At 34.4% G+C, this 21,716-nt stretch overlaps 2 protein-coding genes across 2 annotated transcripts; one reads left to right on the top strand and one right to left on the bottom strand.

The window, feature by feature from the left end:
- The first annotated feature begins 1,056 nt into the window (after window positions 1-1,056).
- On the top strand, window positions 1,057-19,192 carry LOC144476879 (carboxylic ester hydrolase). Its single transcript, XM_078194192.1, has 9 exons — window positions 1,057-1,166; window positions 2,810-3,035; window positions 6,711-7,006; window positions 8,897-9,096; window positions 10,704-10,900; window positions 15,708-15,873; window positions 16,862-17,052; window positions 17,396-17,682; window positions 18,285-19,192. The coding sequence occupies exons 2-9, from the start codon at window positions 2,829-2,831 to the stop codon at window positions 18,490-18,492; spliced, it is 1,752 nt and encodes a 583-aa protein (XP_078050318.1). The 5' UTR covers window positions 1,057-1,166; window positions 2,810-2,828; the 3' UTR covers window positions 18,493-19,192.
- LOC144476880 (uncharacterized) lies at window positions 19,169-20,961 on the bottom strand. Its single transcript, XM_078194193.1, has 3 exons — window positions 20,746-20,961; window positions 19,510-19,750; window positions 19,169-19,426 (listed from the first exon to the last, which is right to left on the bottom strand). The coding sequence occupies exons 1-3, from the start codon at window positions 20,923-20,925 to the stop codon at window positions 19,179-19,181; spliced, it is 669 nt and encodes a 222-aa protein (XP_078050319.1). The 5' UTR covers window positions 20,926-20,961; the 3' UTR covers window positions 19,169-19,178.
- Window positions 20,962-21,716: the final 755 nt, after the last annotated feature.

Consider the following 21,716-nt stretch of genomic DNA (forward strand, 5'->3'; position numbering starts at 1 on the left):
ACGTTGTTAATAAATAACTCTTTAATCCATAATTTCTAAATAAATAATGGCTTAACAAATAAACCTTCATAAATAACCCTTAAAAAGCACTTACTAAATAACGCCTTAATAAATAATCCTTAACCACTTCGGTACGGCTCGCATCGGCCACGAAATTGTGCCCACAGCCGGCACTCACCATTCGCATGCTACTTCGTGCATCGACATGAAACCGTTTTGCTCTTTTACAGATCTTTGACGAGAAAAGCTTATTTATGTGTATTTCTGGACGTAAACACTGCAATTGTAGAGATAAGGCAAAAGTTCTTGGCAGTCGACTATAGTCGACGCTCGGCCGTGTGCGTTCATATCACGGCCGTCGACTATAGTCGACACTCGGCTGTGCGTGTTCATCTGTGGCCGTCGACTATAGTCGACGCTCGTACCGAAGTGGTTAATAACTAACCACATGTCAACGAATTACAGCAAATAATTAAGAATTAAGAATTGAGAATTGAGAATTGAGAATTGAGAATTCAGAATTCAGAATTCAGAATTAAGGATTATGGACTAAGGATTATGGATTAAGGATTTCGGATTAAGGATTTGGGATTAAGGATTTCGGATTAAGGATTTCGGATTAAGGGTTCCGGATTAAGGATTTCGGATTAAGGATTTCGGATTAGGAATTACGAATTACGAATTACGAATTACGAATTACGAATTACGAATTAAGAATTATGAATCATGGGTTAAAAATGAATGAAGCTGTTTACGTTGCGCGAACCACCCTGTATATGTATAATATAACCTCCGGTGATATCATACTTCTCTGATACATATTTCAGCGATCATTTTTGGCAAACTTTACGGTCGTTTTTTTTTGGCGGAGATTTATGTTCATGTATTTTATATAAGTTACAGGTGTTATCGATTCCACTTAAATTGCCGGAAATCTCAATGATGTTGTAACGAGGAAACTGCCTTGCAGTTGGGTGTGAGCACACGTCTGAGAATCGTGTGTCCCGAGATTATCGGCGCTAACGATCCATCCAGCGTCTCTCACCTGAATCAGTCGTGGCTTTACCGCCGTGGATCGCGCACGCGTTCCTCTCTTCTCTCACAAGGACGAATAGAGCGTTTTACCTCTTTGGTTAAAACAGGAGAATTATCAAATTCTGCTAATTGTAGGTAGACCATTCCCATTCAACTAATTCATAATTGCCGTCGATATCGATTCGTTAGTCGACGACCGTAGGTTCTATTTATTTATAAAACGTGCGAATGCTGGACAACGAAACAAACGAAATTTCAGTAAAAATTAATAGAATGTCCGTCTATGTTTCCTTTGTTAAAAGTTTCTTTCGTTTATGGAAAGAATTTTGTTTGCAATTGGAATTTCGTAGTAATTTATTATATTTGAAACTAGATATCGACTTAATGCTTTGTTTCTTGCATATCTTTTTTTCATACAACGAAGTTTTTAATGAATGAAATTCACGTTTGCTTGATTACCGGTTTTTGAAAATTGTTTGGAGACATGAACGTTTACTGTGCAGTATAAAAGTTCCAACGGACACGAATCGTAAAGTGAATTTTTACAAGTTACTGTATCCATCACAATTTTCTAATAAAATTTAATGAAACGTGTTCGAATTAGTTTTTACGATTAGTAAATTACTGTCTTCTGAAATTTTACGCATCTTTCCCGGTATAAAAAGAATCTTCGAGTTTGGCATCACACGTTGAATAATGAGTCCAGATTTATTATAGCAAAAATAATTAATTAATTATAAAAGCGAAAATTAAAATTGATAGTTTATCGTTCTGTTTAAATTCGAGTTTTGGAGCTAATTCTTCAAGGATCTAAAGATAATTATATTCTTACATTAATCACCGCAATTTTCTTAAGTGCACCATTTACTTTAGTATTCAATTCAAATCATTTGATAAGAAAATACGGAAGTATGTTTTAAACAATTCTATTATCTTATCAACTACCTCGTGATTTATTGCTGGCTGGATGGAACTGTGAAATCACTTATGTTAATAATCGTTTGCAGTACATTGGAGATTCCTATTTGTTGACAAATGCTATGACATGCTGATTATGACTACTCATCTTTCATGTTCTATCATACTAAGCAACTGCAATTAGTGCGGAAACAGTTAATAATGTGCTATGTGTTTGTTTATGTTTTGAAGTTGAATAAAATAATTGGTAACAATTTTATATATATTTTATACATACAGTGATGTGGACTAGTTATAGACTCAAAGGAATTTTTACACTTTTTAAGGATATTTAAACAACAATTTAAAAAAATACTATATCAGTATATCTTCTATTATTTTTTATATGGAAGTATTACGAATATGGTGCTCTCTTAAGTTTTTCTTTAAACATCATTAACAATGTAAAAGTTATTCCGAGTCTATAATTATTCGCACCATTGTGCGGTTGCCTTATTTTTAACAAGTACTTAATTTTAATAAGCATTTAATTACACTACCAACTAATTGTAACTTCATTTTTACGTCTGGAACTATTTGTCAATGGACAATTCTCGTGGTGCACTTCCTGTTTCCAATGTTTATTATATATATTTAATATTATATTATATGTTCTTAACAGCAATCCATCTAATTTGTTTCATTATTTATTACTGTTCACGTTTACGGTCATTCATCCCGTTTCTCGCGCAAACCATCTCCTTTGCAATGGAACCACAAATCTTTATTGTTTAAACGTATTTAAACATTTATAATCTATTGTTATAGAAATATATATATATATATATATTTATCGTGTCGCATAAATGCTTTTCAGGCTTACTAGGCGTAATAAAATGATGGGATATCGAGGACTACCGTTTATGTTAGTGGTTTGCGCATGCTTCAGCAATTTCGTTGCATCCGGGGGCCATGCACCATCGGTGAACATCAAAAATGGGACGTTATCGGGCCTGGCAATGAAAACAAGACGCGGCAGAGAATTCGCCGGCTTCCGGGGAATTCCTTATGCACTGCCACCGCTCGGAGAACTTAGATTCGAGGTAAGATTCTCCTCCGCGCATATTTATATTAATTGCATACCACGATGGGAACAGGGATACCGACTATCGTCGGATTGAAAGGATTCAACGCGATGAAACTGTAATGAATTGTCTCGAGATTCTGTCCCTTAATTTTTCCGGAACAAATAAACTTCATACTTTTAGTTACTTGTTATTTTATAATTCGTCATTAATATTATTAGTATTATCTGTTGTTATTATTTTATTCATTTATGACTGAGTTCGATATACGCTGTCTTGAAGCTTCGCTTATCTCTCGATAAATAAATACAATTTTCCTCTGATCCTGGTTTATTTGAAACTATTTATGGACAAACGCTTAAGTATATTCCAAGTATTATAATAATGAACATTTTAATTCAAACGTTTAAACTGAACTTCAAGTTCATCGACGAAGAAAAGCTTCTGGATTATTTTGTACAGCAATATATATATAAAAATCATATGTAATAATAGTGTGTGCTTGGAGCTATATATAAACAAATGCATAAATATTCCTCAAGTATTACAATAATGGAAATTCCGTAAAAACGCTTGCACTAATCATAAAAAGCAATGATGAGAAAGAGGCTCCGGATATTTTTTGTACTGTAATACAGATAATAATAGCAGCATGTATCAGTGAACAATAAATCGTAATTTTAAATTGCTTTTTTGTCTGTAAACGAACACGGGGAGAGAGAAAAAAACGAACGTTCGTACAGTGAATTGAATACGATTCACCGAATCAATTGCTTACGGGAGAGAAACGACAGCTAGTCTATAAATACTCAACAATCTACTAATTTCACGGCAAGACGTCAATAAGAAATCATTGTATAACAATGATCACTCTCCACCGAGATAGTAGATCCAATCGTGTTGATTCGAATTTTAAATTTGTATCATCGTTTCTGAATGAGACGTTGGAATGTGTATCCGCATTATGATGAAGCAACATTGTTTATCCGACGATTCTTATAAAAATCCTCGCAAGTACCGATCTAAGTGGATTAAAAGAATGCTTGCGAAAGAGCAATAGATTGTTAATTACTGTGACATGAAACGGATATACGAAATCATCAGTGTATTTCGTTTCTCGAAACTATTTTTGATCCAGATTATAATTTTAATTAAAATATTTTAAAATAATTTTACTATTATAAATTACATGATTTATATAATATAATTTATTGATTGGAATCACCTGCCAAGATCGCAGATTTCACAAAAAGATAACAGAAATGGACAAAACGAGATCCAAAGCACAGAATTTAAAAGTACTGCAGAATTACGTCATTTTCATAAAATTATTCATTGGAAAAGGAAATTTTTATTTCAAAATTTCTTCAGTTCAGTCCTTTCTTTGCTAAGTTAATATAAAATATTTCGAAAGAGAATTCCACGTTCACCCCGGTGGGTGAACGCACAACATTTTCCCTTTTTCATAAAATTCTGCGATTTTATGATCGTTGCACAATTTAGATGAATATGGATATGCAGATACCTGTAGACACGTAACTGTTATTAGAATTGCTACGAGAAGACGGAATCGATTAAAACGCAAGTTTGGGATTGTTTAAGCAACAGTAATCGTAAGAGGATCGAGACTTTGTTCCTTCCTTATTAGTTGCAACATGTCGCCAGATACTCTCCGAGATATTTATATCGCTACTTATATCCCAACTAATCGCGAATTTTCATTCGATTTATACATGTATATGCCACTGCTTCGCCGTCAAAGAAAAAACCTGTTTTTGTTACTATAGCCAATGATGTAATTTTATACACCATTACGAAACTCGTAGAATTATGCATGTCGAAGTGCCACGGTAACTTTTCACGCTCTCACATCGAAGAATTCCTTTTCCCTAGAAATAAACCAGTTCGCGTTTTAACTATTTGCTTTCGGTCAACATCGAGCTATTAATTATTCAAAGCCTTCATTCACTGAATGGCGTTACGTTAGTTGTATTTCCCAACACGTGAGAAATGTGTATTTGAAATGTTGTTTGTAGATCGCGTAGTAGAATAACATCGCATCGATCGCTCGTGCGCCGCTCCATTATTCATAAATTTTTACGTTAACATTAACAAACGATGCGATCGGGTAACGTCATTAGTCAACTTTAGAGACAGTAGTCCTTTTTTTTCAGTCACCCGGCGTCACTTATTGTTAGATAATCCGGATATTATCTGTCAGTGCGCAGGTCTGTGTATGCAGCCTGAATGATTTTATCAATTTCTTGTTATTTGTCAACAATGAAATATGATCCTGTCCAACGAATATGTTTGAGCGAGGCGACGGAGAACTTTGCGCAATTTTATATCAGTTTCTTTGTCGCGCGGATCATAAATTACGAAGTAATAATGAATATTTTGACATTAAAGTTTCTGTATAGCAAAATCGCGTCACTATTTGTCAGAAGGTAAAGGCAATAGGCAAGATAGCGAAGATAACGTAAAATAGGTCTGACATGTTAAGTAGATTTACAATAGTATGCGATAAAGTGACGCACAAATCGTACTGGCACACAATCGGAAAATAAAAATACCATTTTCGTGTATAATTGGAAGTAAACAAAAATGAGGAAGTTTATTCGTAATTCCTACGGAAGGTTAATTATTTCTGCGGTATGCACACGTTACCCAAAAAGTCACTGTTCCTATACATTTCCTTGTTTGAAAGCATGCTAATTCGGCGGATTTTTCAGGAATTTCTATAATAACACTAATTTTGACTAAGGGATGAAATATAAAAAAGATAAAAACAATTTATATAAAATATACTTTGATGTGAGATTAAATAATACTCTTTACAACATTCCGCCACAATTTTATGTCACGATTAATTAAAGCATGCGTGCCCGTAACAATATTATACAAATAAATATATAATATATATAATATACATAATATACTACTCAATCTCAAATAAAAGCGTACTTTATGCAAACTGTAAATTATATTTTGTTTAATGCTAATTGAACCAGACTACTTTTAAAGCAGGACAGCTTTTTTAAGGCTGGACTAAATGATTTGAGTCTTTCTTTAGATGACAAAGGGTCTAATCTACTACGCGATAATTAAAGTGCTTCTTTTTAATAAATTTTGGTATAACTTGGAAAGACAAGAAATGTAATAATTCTCGGCTTTTAACTTCTTTAGCTGAGCTCGTAACGAAAATTTGAAAAATGCATTTCCCAAGTCTTGTCAACTTATATGCAATCTGAACAATTTCATCGAAATCGATTGACATTATTATGTCATACCATCGAGTCATAGTTCTCCATGATTTCTTATCAAAAGCTGTGAGACATCCAGAAATTTTCACATTTTTGAACGCCTGTAGCTTGATTTTACATTAACAGATTTTGATACAATTTTCAGTACGCCGTTACTGTCATTGTTTAAAGTTTTCTTGCAAGCGCAGACAGAAAAATTGAAGCACGAGAGAACCTTCTATTTTTTGTTGCCATTCCAAAACATAGCAAGATTTAGTCATCGTGTAGTGAACTGTACAGACTAGTAGACTCTAAAAAATTTAAGTAATTCAGTAAAAAAATTTAGTTGAAAAAGTTATTCTGTTAAAGTGGCTAACTGTATGGTCCATTAATTTTCGCACGCGAAACCAAAGGATAGCGCATAACGGAATTCCATATAATTTGTTTCCAGCCACCGAAGCCATCAGCGGCTTGGAACGGCGTCCGACTAGCCAAGGAAGACGCTAAAATATGCACCCAGAGAAACATCTACACGCACGATGATGATGTTGTCGGTGACGAGGATTGCTTATATTTGAACGTGTACACGCCGAAATTGCCGACCGACGAAGACAAACTGAAAGGAGGGTATCCCGTTATGATCTGGCTGCACGGCTGCGGTTGGATTTGCGGAGCTGGCCATTCCGAGTTCTACAGCCCGAAATTCTTGCTGGACCACGATGTAATTCTCGTTACGGTGAACTACAGGTTCGGATAGAAATCAAGCTACGATGATGAACATTCAACGAGTATGAAAATATACGGATGAGCAAACGCGACGATTGGGTAACGCGACAATTCGAAATGCGGATTTTTGAGTACGTTTCACGGAAAATCTACCGAAACAAAGACGACGATTTATGTTTGTACTATCCTGATACGGAAACATTTTATTATTGAGAAATTTCATTGAATTTCTCTGTTATAGGAGCTAATGTGCCTAGGTAATACAATGATCAGATAATAGAACTTGCGGACAATGGAGTCTCCAGCGTATTTTCTGGTTCAAATAAATTCTGCCGAATTGTCCTTTAGCTTGCAAACAAAAGCGGACAATTTCGGAAGAGAACATACGATTGTTCAAGACTCGCGGCTCGTTTGTATAGTTATCGACAATGGGCGACTATAAAAACGAACCGCAAGGACTCATAGCGAAGTTTACAGTAATTATCAAGCATTATAGCAGGATGTGATTTTATGATCGTTTTATTGATCAACGATAATGGCTCTGATTTTATTCTCGTTCCCGTTAAAATCCTAGGGAAAATACGATGTTTATTATTACCTTGGGAAAGTTCAACCGTTTTCCACGGTTATGGAACAGGTATGATAGACATCTGAATCGCTATGAGACGAGGTCAATGCAATCTGCGGAAACTGGTCCCGAGGTTCATAAAAAAAACTGTATCGCGTTCTTTACGATGCTTCGTAGATATCCTGGCCCTGTAGATAATTGGTCAAATACCACTTTGCAATATCCGTTGTTTTTTGTAGTCGTTGGAAGACATAATTGGGAACCTGCTTTAACTCGGTTGCTTCAATCTGGTCGTTCTATGTTAACATTACAACGGCGAGCTTCCTGACCGTTTCCAATTTAAACTGGCAATTATTCGTCGATCATTTAACGAAGAATTTAACAGTCAATTATCAACAGCTGCGAGGAACTTGACATTCGAATTATATTTAAAGATAGATTTTTAAAATTTACTACGTTTAAAAATAACTTAAATTTTACATTATATTGTACTGTAGATGTTACTGATATAATAATACTCATCCGTATTATTTCAAATTGAGAGTACTATATGTATTAGGTTGTGTAACTAGTTAAGTTAATTATCAACAGCTGTGAGGAACTTGATATTCGAATTATATTTAAAGATAGATTTTTAAAATTTACTACGTTTAAAAATAACTTAAATTTTAGATTATATTGTACTGTAGATATTACTGATATAATAATACTCATCTGTATTATTTCAAATTGAGAGTACTATATGTATTAGGTTGTGTAACAAGTTAAGTTAATTATCAACAGCTGTGAGGAACTTGATATTCGAATTATATTTAAAGATAGATTTTTAAAATTTACTACGTTTAAAAATAACTTAAATTTTAGATTATATTGTACTGTAGATGTTACTGATATAATAATACTCATCTGTATTATTTCAAATTGAGTGCACTATATGTGTTAGTGTGTATAACAAGTCACGTACCTGTGGCACATGGGAAAAGACAAGGAAAATTGCAACTTAGCTTAAATGATAGCCGAATGTGACTTCTCTAAAACGGCGTAAATTAGATTGCAGTAGGATGACGGAATCATTTTGAAAAATTCGAAGGAATCGATTTCTAACGTCATAGGGTTTACAAAATTGAAAATTGAAAGTTTAGACGAATTTCAAGATGCGTTCTAGTAGAGCTATTTCCATGCAACTTAGCTCAAATGAAAGCTGAAAGTGTTTACTTTAAGACGGGGTACATTAGGATGAGATTGTGTAATAAGTTCGTTCGCGGAGTTATAACACAACCTAATACATCTGGCTAATCGGTGGGTAATAATAATCATCTGTGACATGGTTTGCTGCTTCGCAGACTTGGACCGCTAGGATTTTTGAGTATGGAGGACACGGTGTTGCCTGGAAATTATGGGATGAAGGATCAATCGCAGGCCATTCGATGGGTCCATGAAAATATAGCTGCGTTCGGTGGCGATCCCAACCGAGTAACTATCTTCGGTGAAAGCGCTGGAGGCGCCAGTGTTCATTACCATATGATGAGTGACTTGACGAGAGGTCAGTAAATTTCAAACGAATATACGTGCTGTTGAAATACGTTTTGAAAAACCATCGGCAACTCTAACGGTCGACAATAATTTCAGTATAGTAACATTATAGCATTGAATGTAAAAAGTTTATACAATAGAAAAGAACTATTTAACGATCATTACTAGACTACGGATATTTATGTAAAATAAAAATGGTTTAAGTTAATCGTAAGAAACGTAAATTAGTTGAAAATGTCTTGATTCGTTTAATATTTTTAATAAGTTGAAAATAATGTAGCAATATTCTCAAACCCTTCTAATTACCTTACAAATTTTACATTTAACTTATTCAGTTTTGTCATAAATGCATCAAATCCGTAGTCCAATCATTACACAGCATATTTACTTGGTAACAGTTGAAGTACTAGGAAATAATACCGGATAACTTTTAATGCATTCAATCTATCAGTGGAAGGTTAATTAATTTCCTTAATTAGTCAGTGGTGTAACTCGAATGCAGTATGTTTCCGCATACTTTTGCTTCATTTAAATGGAATATTATTATAAAACATATTTCTTGTGGACGCAACGAGGAGAAATGGTCGTCAAGAATTCATTTATTTCTATTCTAATGAATTTAAGTTAATAATAAGATCGATAAAGAGAACAGCAGTAAGATTGTTTGAGAAGATTTTCGAAGATTAAACTGTTATTAGTAGCCGATTAATCTCTCAGGCTGAATGCAGGTGTTCGAGTTAAAAGCATCGCCTTGATATCGTCGATAATGAACATTAAAATTGCAAAATAAGTTAATATTGGAACAGCGGTAGATACAAATTTGCATTACACGAATTAACAAAAATTAACGTTAAAATCATATCTTGATATGACGCACGTTTGAAAAATATTTTACACAGTTAAATAGCGAATGATATATTAATATTTTTCAAAGATAATATAATTATTAACTTTAAGAAATCGAGAATTTTATTCAATCGATCGCAAAAAAAAAAACACGCACCGATTTACAAACTCGCGCACGTCATAGATTTTTACGATTGATAAGAATGTTACCGTAATCGTGACATAATTCTTCCACGCTGCGAAACACCATGTTGAGGATAAAGTTTCGTAACGCTCCTATTAATCGCGTTGATGGTAGAAATAAATTACCGGGTAGAAATCGTGATTTGCAGAAACGCTCGCGTTCAAGTTGAAATGAATTTTCTCAGGGAAATCGCGCGTTTTTAAGGAAAACTGCGGTCTACCACGTTCGAGATCGCTGAAACTGAAACATGTCGCAAAAAATACCGGAAAAAATCTTCGATCGCGTGGATTCACACCATACCGTCATCTCATTCACGATTAATTGCCTAGCTCGACAACTAGTTTACAATTCGATTCGCGCAAATATTGAACTCTCAAAAAAATGTTTCAAACAGAAGTTCTGCATTTCTTGAAGTAGAAGATGATTTACAAATAAAAATTAAAGTTTATCATAAAAAAGGGCTAGGTGACTTCCCATTTGAAATACTAAATTAAAAAACTAAATCTCAATTTAAATGGAACACCCTGTACAATAGAGCCCTTGTAAGTTGAATGTATTTTGACCTCGACGACCTTTTGAAAACACAGGCCTGTTCCACCGTGCGATCTCACAAAGTGGGAACGGTTACTGCCCGTGGGCCGTGGCCAGGCCAGGTTCAGCGAAGAGGAATGCCATCAAGCTGGCGGATACCCTGGACTGCCCTACGAAGGACACGAAGAAAATGATCGCGTGCCTGCGGAAGAAAAACGTGCGGAAAATCATCGAAACGGATCGAGTTTTTCAGGTAGTTGAAAACATGATCAGTATACTGTGGAATTTACCCAATTGTAATAAATGTTGTACGATAAAATGCAAAAGTGGGAAGACGGTACAAGAATTTAAAAAACATTGTTGCATTATTATGAATGTAATTAACCCTTTGCTTCTCAGCGGTGACTCAAAGACACGATTAAGAATTATTACGAAACATTCCGAAATAATTTTTTTTTATTATTAATAACTCTAATTGTAAATTATTTTACAATTCGAGCTGAATTAACTTGAGAGCAATGCGTTAAAACTATTGCAAGGAGTACATTTTTACTAGCGTGTCGTATAACTAATGCAATTTATTGCTATTTACAATTTTTAGTGTGCACAAAAGGATCTGCAATTTAATAATAAGAAAACCAGTTTTAATTCTTACATTCTGGTGTAACGATCTCTCATACGCGAGGTCTTCCGTTATTATGCAACAGTATAAAATTTTCATTTATTTATCAACAGTTTGATTTAGTGCCTATACACTAAATAGAATCGTGCGCAGTTTAACCCTCATTGGCCTCGTGTGTCAATTGTTCATATTTCTCTCTGATTTCAGATAAATAATACGTTTTGCAGTTCGTCGAATTTGTTATAAATAGTACTACGGATCTCATTTTAAACTTATTTTATTTCACCTTATATTTTCGTGTTCATAAGGGGGATTTGTAAAGTTAAATATTAATAAGAAACAAATTAAGATTGAAAAATAATGGACTCGTGTAAAATTAAGTATTAATCAAAAACAAATTAGGATGGTAAAATGAGAGACTGGTGTGAAGTTAAATATTAATAAACAATAAATTAAGATTTGAAAATAAGGGAGTCGTGTAAAGTTAACTATTAATAACAAAACAAATTAAGTTGAATAAATGAGGGAGGGTCAAACCTTGGAATTTAAGTACAAGATGGTTCTTGTGCCGAAGGTCACGAAAAATGGGGTCATCGAGTGAAATTCTTATAACCTCGAAGGCTAATAAAGCGGCAATGTTATTCATCGCAACGTGTTGCAGCTCTCGGTTATCTTTGAAGGGTATAATTGAATGGATCATGGGTGGGATAATATAGCAGGTTCTCAATGTTGCAACACAATTCTGTGGTTACAAGGAAGAAGATATTATCGCTTAATGTTCTGATCATTAATGCTTGGTAACTAGTAGCGCTTCAAATTGCACAATGTTGATGAGCATCGAATTTGTCTTTTTGATTTCTTTTTGCTAAATACGCAAATCCTTCTACGTTGCAGTTCACTTAATGCGTTAACTAACATGTTTTGAAATTGTGACTTGCAACATGTTTCCTTATAGCCACAGTGATATCATATATTACGTATACTATATCATTTCGCAAATTTATTCGAGAACAGAAATAAATATTAACTGATATTTTGATCAATTAATTTTACTTAAGTCTCCAAACATAAATTGGTTTAAATAAATAATAATTTCCTTCGATCCTATGAAAAATAGAATAAATAATCATGTTAATGATAACGTCCTCTGGTTTCGCGACCTTGAGCGTAATCAAGCATTTTAAACAAACTAACATCTGGAATAAAATACTGCACGGTTTAAAGCTATCGGTTTATCAAGCCACGGATACAAAAACCATGTTACAAGATGTCTTTTCAATTTGTCTGCTTGATAGAAACGAAGAATAATTTTCTTGTCATCGAAGCGATAAATTTGAATCTACGGAATCGATGCAAAATTAGCTTTACCTGCTATGCGTAGCGGAGAATTTCTTTGAAAACAGAGCTTGGTGGAGTTTCCGCTGCATGTGTTTCTTTAGAAGGAAACTATTTTAAATAATTCACTGTAACTGACATAAATATTTTATGAACAGTATCTATAATTAATTTATTCACACTACAGAAATCTTCAAGCGAACGTGCAAACAAATGTTGGAATTTAGTTTTCGAGTTTTGCTAAGGTAATAGCATAGGTCAGCTGTTGCAAACAATTAAAAGATTGAAAAATTGAAAACCCTACAAAAATGAACTAATCGCATGAACAGGCTTGACAATATTTTTAAATCATCCTTTTCAAATTTTCATCATTCATCAACTTCGTCAAATATACATATTTGAAAGCTATATTTGATATATCTAATAGATTTGGTAAATTGAATAGATTTTAATATTTTGGAAATAATGTATCAATTTCCCTTAAATCCTTTTAATATCTGAAATTTTATATTTATATGTATCAATTTGATTGACTTCTCGCTCTTTTTCAGTAGTTTCAATTCTTTCCATCCATTTCGATCAGAAATTATTAATAACTTTCTGGCGGACATTGAATTAATCTTATTTACAAGTTTAGGAAACGACGTACGATTATTCGATCTGCCATAATCTGCTTATCAGTTGCTACGCATAAAATGAATTCGGATTAGCTAGACACTAAGTACGTAGACATTTCATTGTAGGTACGCCGAGCGAAGGCCTTGGCATTGAAACCGAACGTGTTCGCAGACGGCAACGCTCGTAAAATGATCCATATTACATAAGGTTATCTTGAAATCTGGAACGGATCGAGGGGGAAAAAAAATCACCGTAGTAATATAGGGTTTCGTAACGGATAATTGCAATTGTAAATGCTGTACGTCACGTTTCTACGTTACCAAACGTGAATTTATGTCTCGTGCTAGCGCCGACCTTGCAGCTGCTGAAACTCCTTGATCTTGAATGTTACGAAGGTTGCCCGGTTCTCTGGAACTGGGAATCAATTTTGCAAAAATAATCTGTTTATTCGGTTGGCTAACTTATTTGAATGTTGGACAAAAAAAAAGGAAACGTATTATCAGTGCCACTGGCAAAATATTGAAATCGCTGCAATTTGCAATTTGTCTGGTGCATAAATTCTGTATTTCGATGCTTCTCGTTTTGTATTTACTTCAAAACGACTCGTGCAACTTATTACTACATATGTAAAATGATTTTTTACATGGTAGAGGTTGTAAATATTATTCATGAATAATGTGACTCGTTTAGTCTTCCATAAGACACTAATTGATTATATCGAACATTTTTATATTTACTTAAATGCTTTAAAACCTGTTGCCATTCATTTAGAACAATCGAACTATTACAATACAAGATACAGGGTGTCCCATTTAAGTTTAGATTATAAAAAACCTCGTAGACACGTGATTTAGGAAAAACAAACTGACACATGTTCTTTAGTATTTCGAGTGGGAAGTCAAATAGCTATGCTTTAATGTATGAGCGTTTTCAAGATTATTTTAAATAATAATTTTCATATGGTACTCTGAAATGGAACAAATTCAGAAAGCAACGTTGTAATTTTAATGGAAAAACAAAATTATCCTTGACATAAACATGAGAATTCAGGTAAATATTTAAAAGAATATTGAACTCTCAAAAAAATGTTTCAAACAGAAGTTGTGCATTTCTTGAAGTAGAAGATGATTTAGAAATAAAAATTAAAGTTTATCATGAAAAAAGGGCTCGGTGACTTCCCATTTGAAATACTAAATTAAAAATCTAAATCTCAATTTAAATGGAACACCCTGTAGAATAGAGCCCTTGTAAGTTGAATTATTTTACATTAATTTTTTACTAATATCGTTAGTAGAGCACGTTACGTGTGTACAGTGCACACGAATTCATTCTTATGAATACGAATGCATGCGATTTCGTTTATGAAACAGCTCGTGACGTTTCAAAGGCTTGATTTCGCAACTGGAGTCTTTATCGTTGGACTAATCGACTGTCCAAATAATGCGTATCAGTCAGGAAATAATGATCACAACTTGTGGAAAAACCAGTTCCGCGCATTTGTAACTATGTGCGTTACGTACATATGTACATTAGGGAAACTCGATGATCATAAACCAAGTATAATTTACAGTCAAAGAACTATTCACGGCGTGAACGAGTCGTGAGAATAAAGATTAAGTCACTTTCGTGTATCATTTCCGTTTATGTAACGTTTCGCATCTGCCAAAGTGACCCTTTGCAAATCTTGTCTATCATAATTTATTGATTCGCGGCCGTGTTTATCAGAGACTTCAACCTTTTCGCATACTTTGACGCGTGACGGAGATTCCGTGTTTAAACATTTCAGTAAACGTGGACACACGATGCATATAAATTGCCTTCATTGTTCTTAGAAATTATTGCATTCTTCTTAGAAATGATTGCATTCGAAAAAGTTCTAATCGTTGTAACGTATGAAGAAAATGGCAGAGTAAAAGAGTTGACTCGTAGCTCTACGCAACGAGATAGTAGCGTTTCGGTGGTTAGTTAAATAATTAATCGTAAATAATAGCAGCACGGACACAATTAAATGCACTCATTTATTATGTCAGGCGAAGCCTTGTGCTGGAAGATAGTTGTGGTTTCGCGGCAGGGAAGTATGTTGGCACGGTTGGAAGTGAAAGCGTATACAATGCGAGCAATAAATCACCTGCATTGTCCTTCAAGGTGTAGCTTTGCATTCATTTTTTTTACGGTAATAGAAACGAAACATTAACCACTCAAACGACCATTAAGCCACGCTGGAAGATTTATTATTTCCTTCCTAAAACAGTAGCTCCTTTTCAACGAATTTGAACTCTACGGAGTCACCGGAACACAGCTCTCGAGCAAGAGTATTAGTTAGGATATCGATCATTATTTATTTATTATTTATTTACAAAGAGTCTTCAATGATATATGTCTTCTATGGAATGAATTATTGATTCGACGAAATTTAACTACGTTTAAAATTGAACGAAAGCAGAGCATGGTTTTGGTAATCAAGTTACTATGATTTTTTTGTCAGGTATTTGGCTACTGTCCAATGATACCATTTAGGCCAGTTGTTGAGCCTAAGCATCCAGGTGCTTTTCTAACGGAAGATCCTGCAGTCTCGTCGAGAAATGGTCGCTTGGTGGACATACCATGGATGACAGGTGTTACGTCTGAAGAAGGAGCGCTTATCGTGCCAGGTACTGCAATTAACTGTTTATCGCATTACTGGACTGCGAATTTTATGCAATTACGGCAAAAATGGATAATCGAAATGCACATGCATTTTGTTACTCCGTTTTCGATCTATTGAAAATATTGAGGGAAGAAATATATCTTCATTTAACTCTCTCGTTTTGTACAATTAGTGAAAATAATTTTTATTTTGCATAATAATCCATAGTCTACGATATACAAATAGATCCATAATTAATTGTAATATCTTTGTTTAGAACATTTTATTACCGAACGATTTTTCGGAGCAAAGGTAAATAAGACACTCGATGTATAACATAAATTTTATGAGATTATTTATTTGCTTATTGCGAGATGCATGGTTTGTTGCAGTTGTTTAAGGATAAAGTTTAAAGACTTTTTTTTAATTGCTCAATTTTATCATATCAGTAGTAATGCGGGCATTTATTAATTCTTTTAGAAAGAGTGATTTGTGTGCGTATAAAATTCAAAAGTCAATATAGAAAGCCTGTTTGTTAAAACGTCTGGCTTTGACCATTACTTTATTAACTTGTGGTAATTAAATATCCTGCTCCAACATTAAAAATAATAAATATAAAGGAAAATTTAGACTTTGGATAATCGCGTCACTCGAAAACCCTTATTATTCAATTATCATTCTTGGTCGTTTAAATTTGAAGATGGAGTCTCGGAGACTCCTTAAAAGTTTTTAAAATATAGGTTATTTGACCGTGTTTATTATACATAAAACGTTAATCGTGCAACTTGTTAGATATACTAGGAGAAAAGATTCAAGGACGTTGATTCTATCAAGGGAATCAATATTCAACCTGCTTCTTCTATTATTTTTATTAACGAAGCATTTTACGTTGCTGCTATTGCATAACAATTACGTTATCATTTATCTAGTTGCATTTCGTAATTACATATCATTGTTCGATCGATTTTAACTGAATAATTTACCTGAAATACAAGAATATTGAATTCCGTCAGGGCTATACACACGCCGCAATGGGGCATTGGTGAAGAAATTGAATGACGATTTCCTAAATATCGCTCCCATAACGTTGCTGTTCGGACAATCGTGTCCCACGAAGGAAACGAAACGGATCGCCACTGAAATTAAAGAATTTTACTTCGGTGATTCACCCATCGACAATTCCACGCGATTTAAACTCATCGACGTAAGTACGATACCTATCAAAGTTAAGCCTAACGAGACTTATTCATATTAAAAATCGATTCTATAATCATAATTATTAGAAAATCAAATCTTCTACATACTTTAGGAAAATATATACATAAATTGTGATCATATCAAATAAATTATCATCGTAATTCTTCTAGTGGTATTTTCCTGAAGAATGTAACAGACTCAATTATCAAATATTCATACAACTGGGATAGTTACTACAATCTTAATATTTTATATCGTAAAATATGAGAAATTTCTATCTCTTTCTAACTACTTCCCACTGAGAATATATTACTACTGTTATTCATTGTAAAAATTATATTGATTTATAGATGTACAGCGATGCTTGGTTCACTCACGCCGCTGACGTTTCGGTGCACGATTATTTTGAGAAGCAGTCGTCGCCTGTTTATTATTATTACATGAACTATCGAGGAAGCGCATCGTTCAGTATAATATTCGGTGACCCGGACAACGATTATGGCGTGTGCCATGCCGACGAACTACAGTACTTGTTCCCGGTCGGAGAACAGTTGTTTAAGGACATACCGCTCAGCAAAAGCGATGTAAAAATGATTGACTTTATTACAGGTCTCTGGGTCAACTTCGCTACTACTGGGTACGTGTTCGAAACAATTAATAAAAATTTCGTAAACAATCGATGGGCATCTATAATTTTCTACTAAATAGTCATTATAAATGAGATATAAGATCGTTCTTGTCACGACACTTGGAAGTAAATGTTCTCTTTAACATGGTTAACAAATCTCAACTATTACAGTACTAAACATTTTGAATCTATGAATGATTCAATTTTTTAATTTCTTCCGGATTGTAAACGCATAGAAAATGAGACATGTTATATATGAATTAATAATCTATATTATCGACCCGTGGTACCTTTGAGATTACCATATAGTTCTCACAGTTCCGCATTATACGTTGCAATAACGAAAAGATTCGAACGTATAAATCGTATGCGAGGTAAATTTCGCGGTAACATTTTCGTATAAAATCTCACAACTCTATAAAATCTCAGAAAAATAGAATTTTAGTTTAAACTCACGCGAAACTCGCGCGTTAACGCTTTTTTTTGTAGCAATTACTCATTTGTAGCCTAAAATCCGATCTTACCCTACTGTGTTTAACGCGCGATGAACGAATCGATCGTGACGTAAACATTCGAACGAGTTGCAATTTCATTTTGAATAACTCTTTCAGCAATCCCACGCCCGAGGTAACCAAAGATATTCCCATAAAATGGAAACCGGTGAGAACGGAAGCTCTCGAGTATCTTTTCATAGGGCAGGATCAAATCGAAATGTCGGCGAACCTTCTTCAAGATAGAATCAACTTCTGGAAGAGTTTGCCGATACGACCAGATTTGATCGCGAGCGACGAAGGAACACAGCGAAAAGACGAACTGTAAAAAGTAGCTTAGAAACTATGCGAACGAAACAAATAACTGCCGTTATTTTCAAAAATATTTTAGTGCCAAGAATTCAACAATGTAACGATCTAATGAAAGATATTTAAATGAATTTCGTGAAAGATACGTGCGTAGACGCGACGTTATATTAATATCGGCCGATTGTGTACTATATTAGATTTATCATTTTCATTAATTGTATTGTTAACCATCGGACTACGGGTTATTTTGAGCGTATCTTTAATCTTCAATTAATCGCTCAATTTACAAAGATTAAATTGGAATTGCTTTCACGCTAGGAATAACAGTATAATGAATCGACAAAAAGAATTCACAAATATATGTATAAATGAAGTTGAGAATGGTTAGAATCATCGTCAATTGTATAGTTGCTAGAATGACCCGTCATCCGAGAGTTAAACGACACAACATCTGTGTTACGCAGCCCCATGGACGCAAACCTAGAGTTTACAGACTCACGTGTACAATAATTTCTCACAATTTTTTCATTTCGATAAAATCGCAGCAATTATATCGCAAATTCGTTACTACACCGTTGTCGACAGCAATTATAATACAATTTTAATCGGGGTAATTAGATTAAGGGACAGTCAACGTAATTCCAAAAGGTTATTTATAATAGCGTAATATCATGAACACGAACACACTGCGAACAAATAAACAAGTTATCTCTTTTTCACTTTCTTCTTCTGTTTCTTCTTATCGTTCTTATTGTGTCGTTTCGGTGGTTGTTTAGCCTCGTCAGCCGGAGGAGGTGCCAACGGCACGACTCTAGGCGGCGGTGGCACGATCGCGGTGCATACCAGAGAATAATTCTCAGTGTGGCATACCTCGAACCTTTGAAAACTCCGGTGCAGCCAGCCCATGAATTGATACGGGATTTCCGTGTAAACTTCGAATCCCAGTCTTTCGGCTGCAAACGCGACGAGAAATCTGTGATACAGCCGCTTTACGGTACTTAGAAAACCGGTCGCCTTTCACTTCATGAAAATCTACCGATCGTTTGCGAGGCACCGTTCGTGAACTCCCCAACGCATCCGGAGTTCATCCTGATCGCTCGGGCAATACAGGAACGCACCAACGACGTGCCAACACCTTTGTTCTGATGATGAGACTTCACGCACAGAAGGTCGATGTGGATCAGTTTCTCCGCTTCCACGTTTTCGTAAAACAGCGCCTCCGATATAGCGTAAGACCGCACGTTTGCAATTTCACGGATCGCATCTCCTTGGTTCGGCTGTTTAGAGAACGTTGCAATTTCAATGACAAGAAATCGATATTCTCAACTTTCTACAAAATATTAAGTCCTTGCTGTACTTCAACGTGGCTGTCGCGTGGTGGAGATGTGTAGTGAGCATCTGTTAAGCGTGAATACTATTCCGGAATCAAATTTCTTTTTGATTGTCATCGATATTTAAAGATTTCAGTAAATGTAGGCATACAATAAATATATTGGGTTGCCGAAAAAATTCGTAGAGTTCTTGTTTTATAATAACCTGTGTATTAATTGGTAAAGTGAATAAGCTATTCGAAAGATCTGTTTCGGCTCTACGAAATTTTTATATTTGCTTTTTCGAGTAACTTAACTTTCATGCTCGTTTAGGCTTAGAAATGGAATATCCAGGAAACAAAAATCTGCTGTGTTGAGGTAAAAGTTGTCTTTTTTTTTAACTTTGTGAACCATTTTTGTACAGTACGCATTGCAGATATTCCGAGCTGCTTCAATGAAAAGCTAAGAAAAGCAGATATTGAAAGTGCCTCCTGGACAATCCATTTCTAAGCTTAAAAAATCATGAAAACTTAAATTATTCGAGAAAAGCGAATATATCATTTTTGCATAGCTGAAAAAGATATTTCGAATGGCTTACTCACTTTTCTAATTGATATAAAAAGTCGTTATGAAACAGAAATAAAAACCAGAACTTCACGAATTTATTCGCCCACCCAATAAATTATCTTTTTTCTTCTTTGAAAAGATTACAGTCGAAAATGTTCTAATTATTGCAACCATGGAGAAAGCGATACGTTGGTTAACCCTTTGCCCTCGATACGATTTTAACTTCAAATCTGAAATAGTTTTTCCACGTTATAAGTATGACTTATTTAGGGACGTTTTATGCATAAAAAAAAAAGAAACTCAGCCCTGTAATTCAGTTAATATTGCAGCAATTGTTTCTGAAATTTTAAGCAAAAGTATTCGTAATCGTAAGATCACAGGCTGTTATTTTTCACCTTGAAATTAAATTCCATTTGGTTTCTGTCGAGTTTCGACGCAATCAGCACGCCTACCATTTCATCACTCCCTTCTCGAATAGCGCAGAAGCTAAGCATTTCCTGCATCTTGGTAAAAATAATGTTTATGCATGTCCTGACTGATGCAACGTCCTCAACCAAATGAACAGCTCTGCACATTGGCTCCGACGAGCAAAAATGATCCTGAAACGTTCGAAGGGGTTCAACTAAAGAAAATTTCAAGAAATTCGGGTAACCGCTATGATCATTGATTCGGGGTAAAGGATATCATATGCACTTACCGAGAAAAGTTAAGAAACATGTTATACAAATGCATATTCTTGAATGCAACAAATCTTCTTGATATCGTATAAGAAATTTGTATTGTATCAAGGGGAGCATCAATTTTATTTTATTTATTTACTTTTATTTCTATTGCCATAATTTCTCTAAACGAAACAATTTTTCAATATAAAAAAATATATATTATGTGCTTCATTAAAATATGTACCTTTAATTGAACAAAACGTATGTTTATTAAAATGTCGAATTTTACTCAAATGTTAACGACATGTGATATTTCTTAACTTTTATCGGTAAGCGCAATATCAGGCGAAAATATGAAAAATTGAATACATATTTGAATATATTGTAATAGGTCGACAATAAAAATCATTAGTTATAGAAAGTTAATATTGTATTACAAAAATATTTGTAAAACATCGTGAGGCTTCATTGGGCGCTGTCCTACATTGGTCATCTGTTTGCATAGAAAAAGAGCTGTTAAGATTTAGTTTCATTATTTTGCGAGACGGTGGATAATTTCGCTAGCTGGGAAAATTAATATCGTATCGTACTATAAAACGAACACGTGATCGATTAGATGGCTTTAACGGGTTACGTGTAATGTATACTGTACTTCGAGCAGTAATGTACTAGCACAAAGCGTATTGTTTGCATGAATTTGTCCA

This window comes from Augochlora pura, chromosome 11 (genome assembly GCF_028453695.1).
Source record: "Augochlora pura isolate Apur16 chromosome 11, APUR_v2.2.1, whole genome shotgun sequence".
In the NCBI taxonomy this organism is placed as follows: Eukaryota; Metazoa; Arthropoda; class Insecta; order Hymenoptera; family Halictidae; genus Augochlora; species Augochlora pura.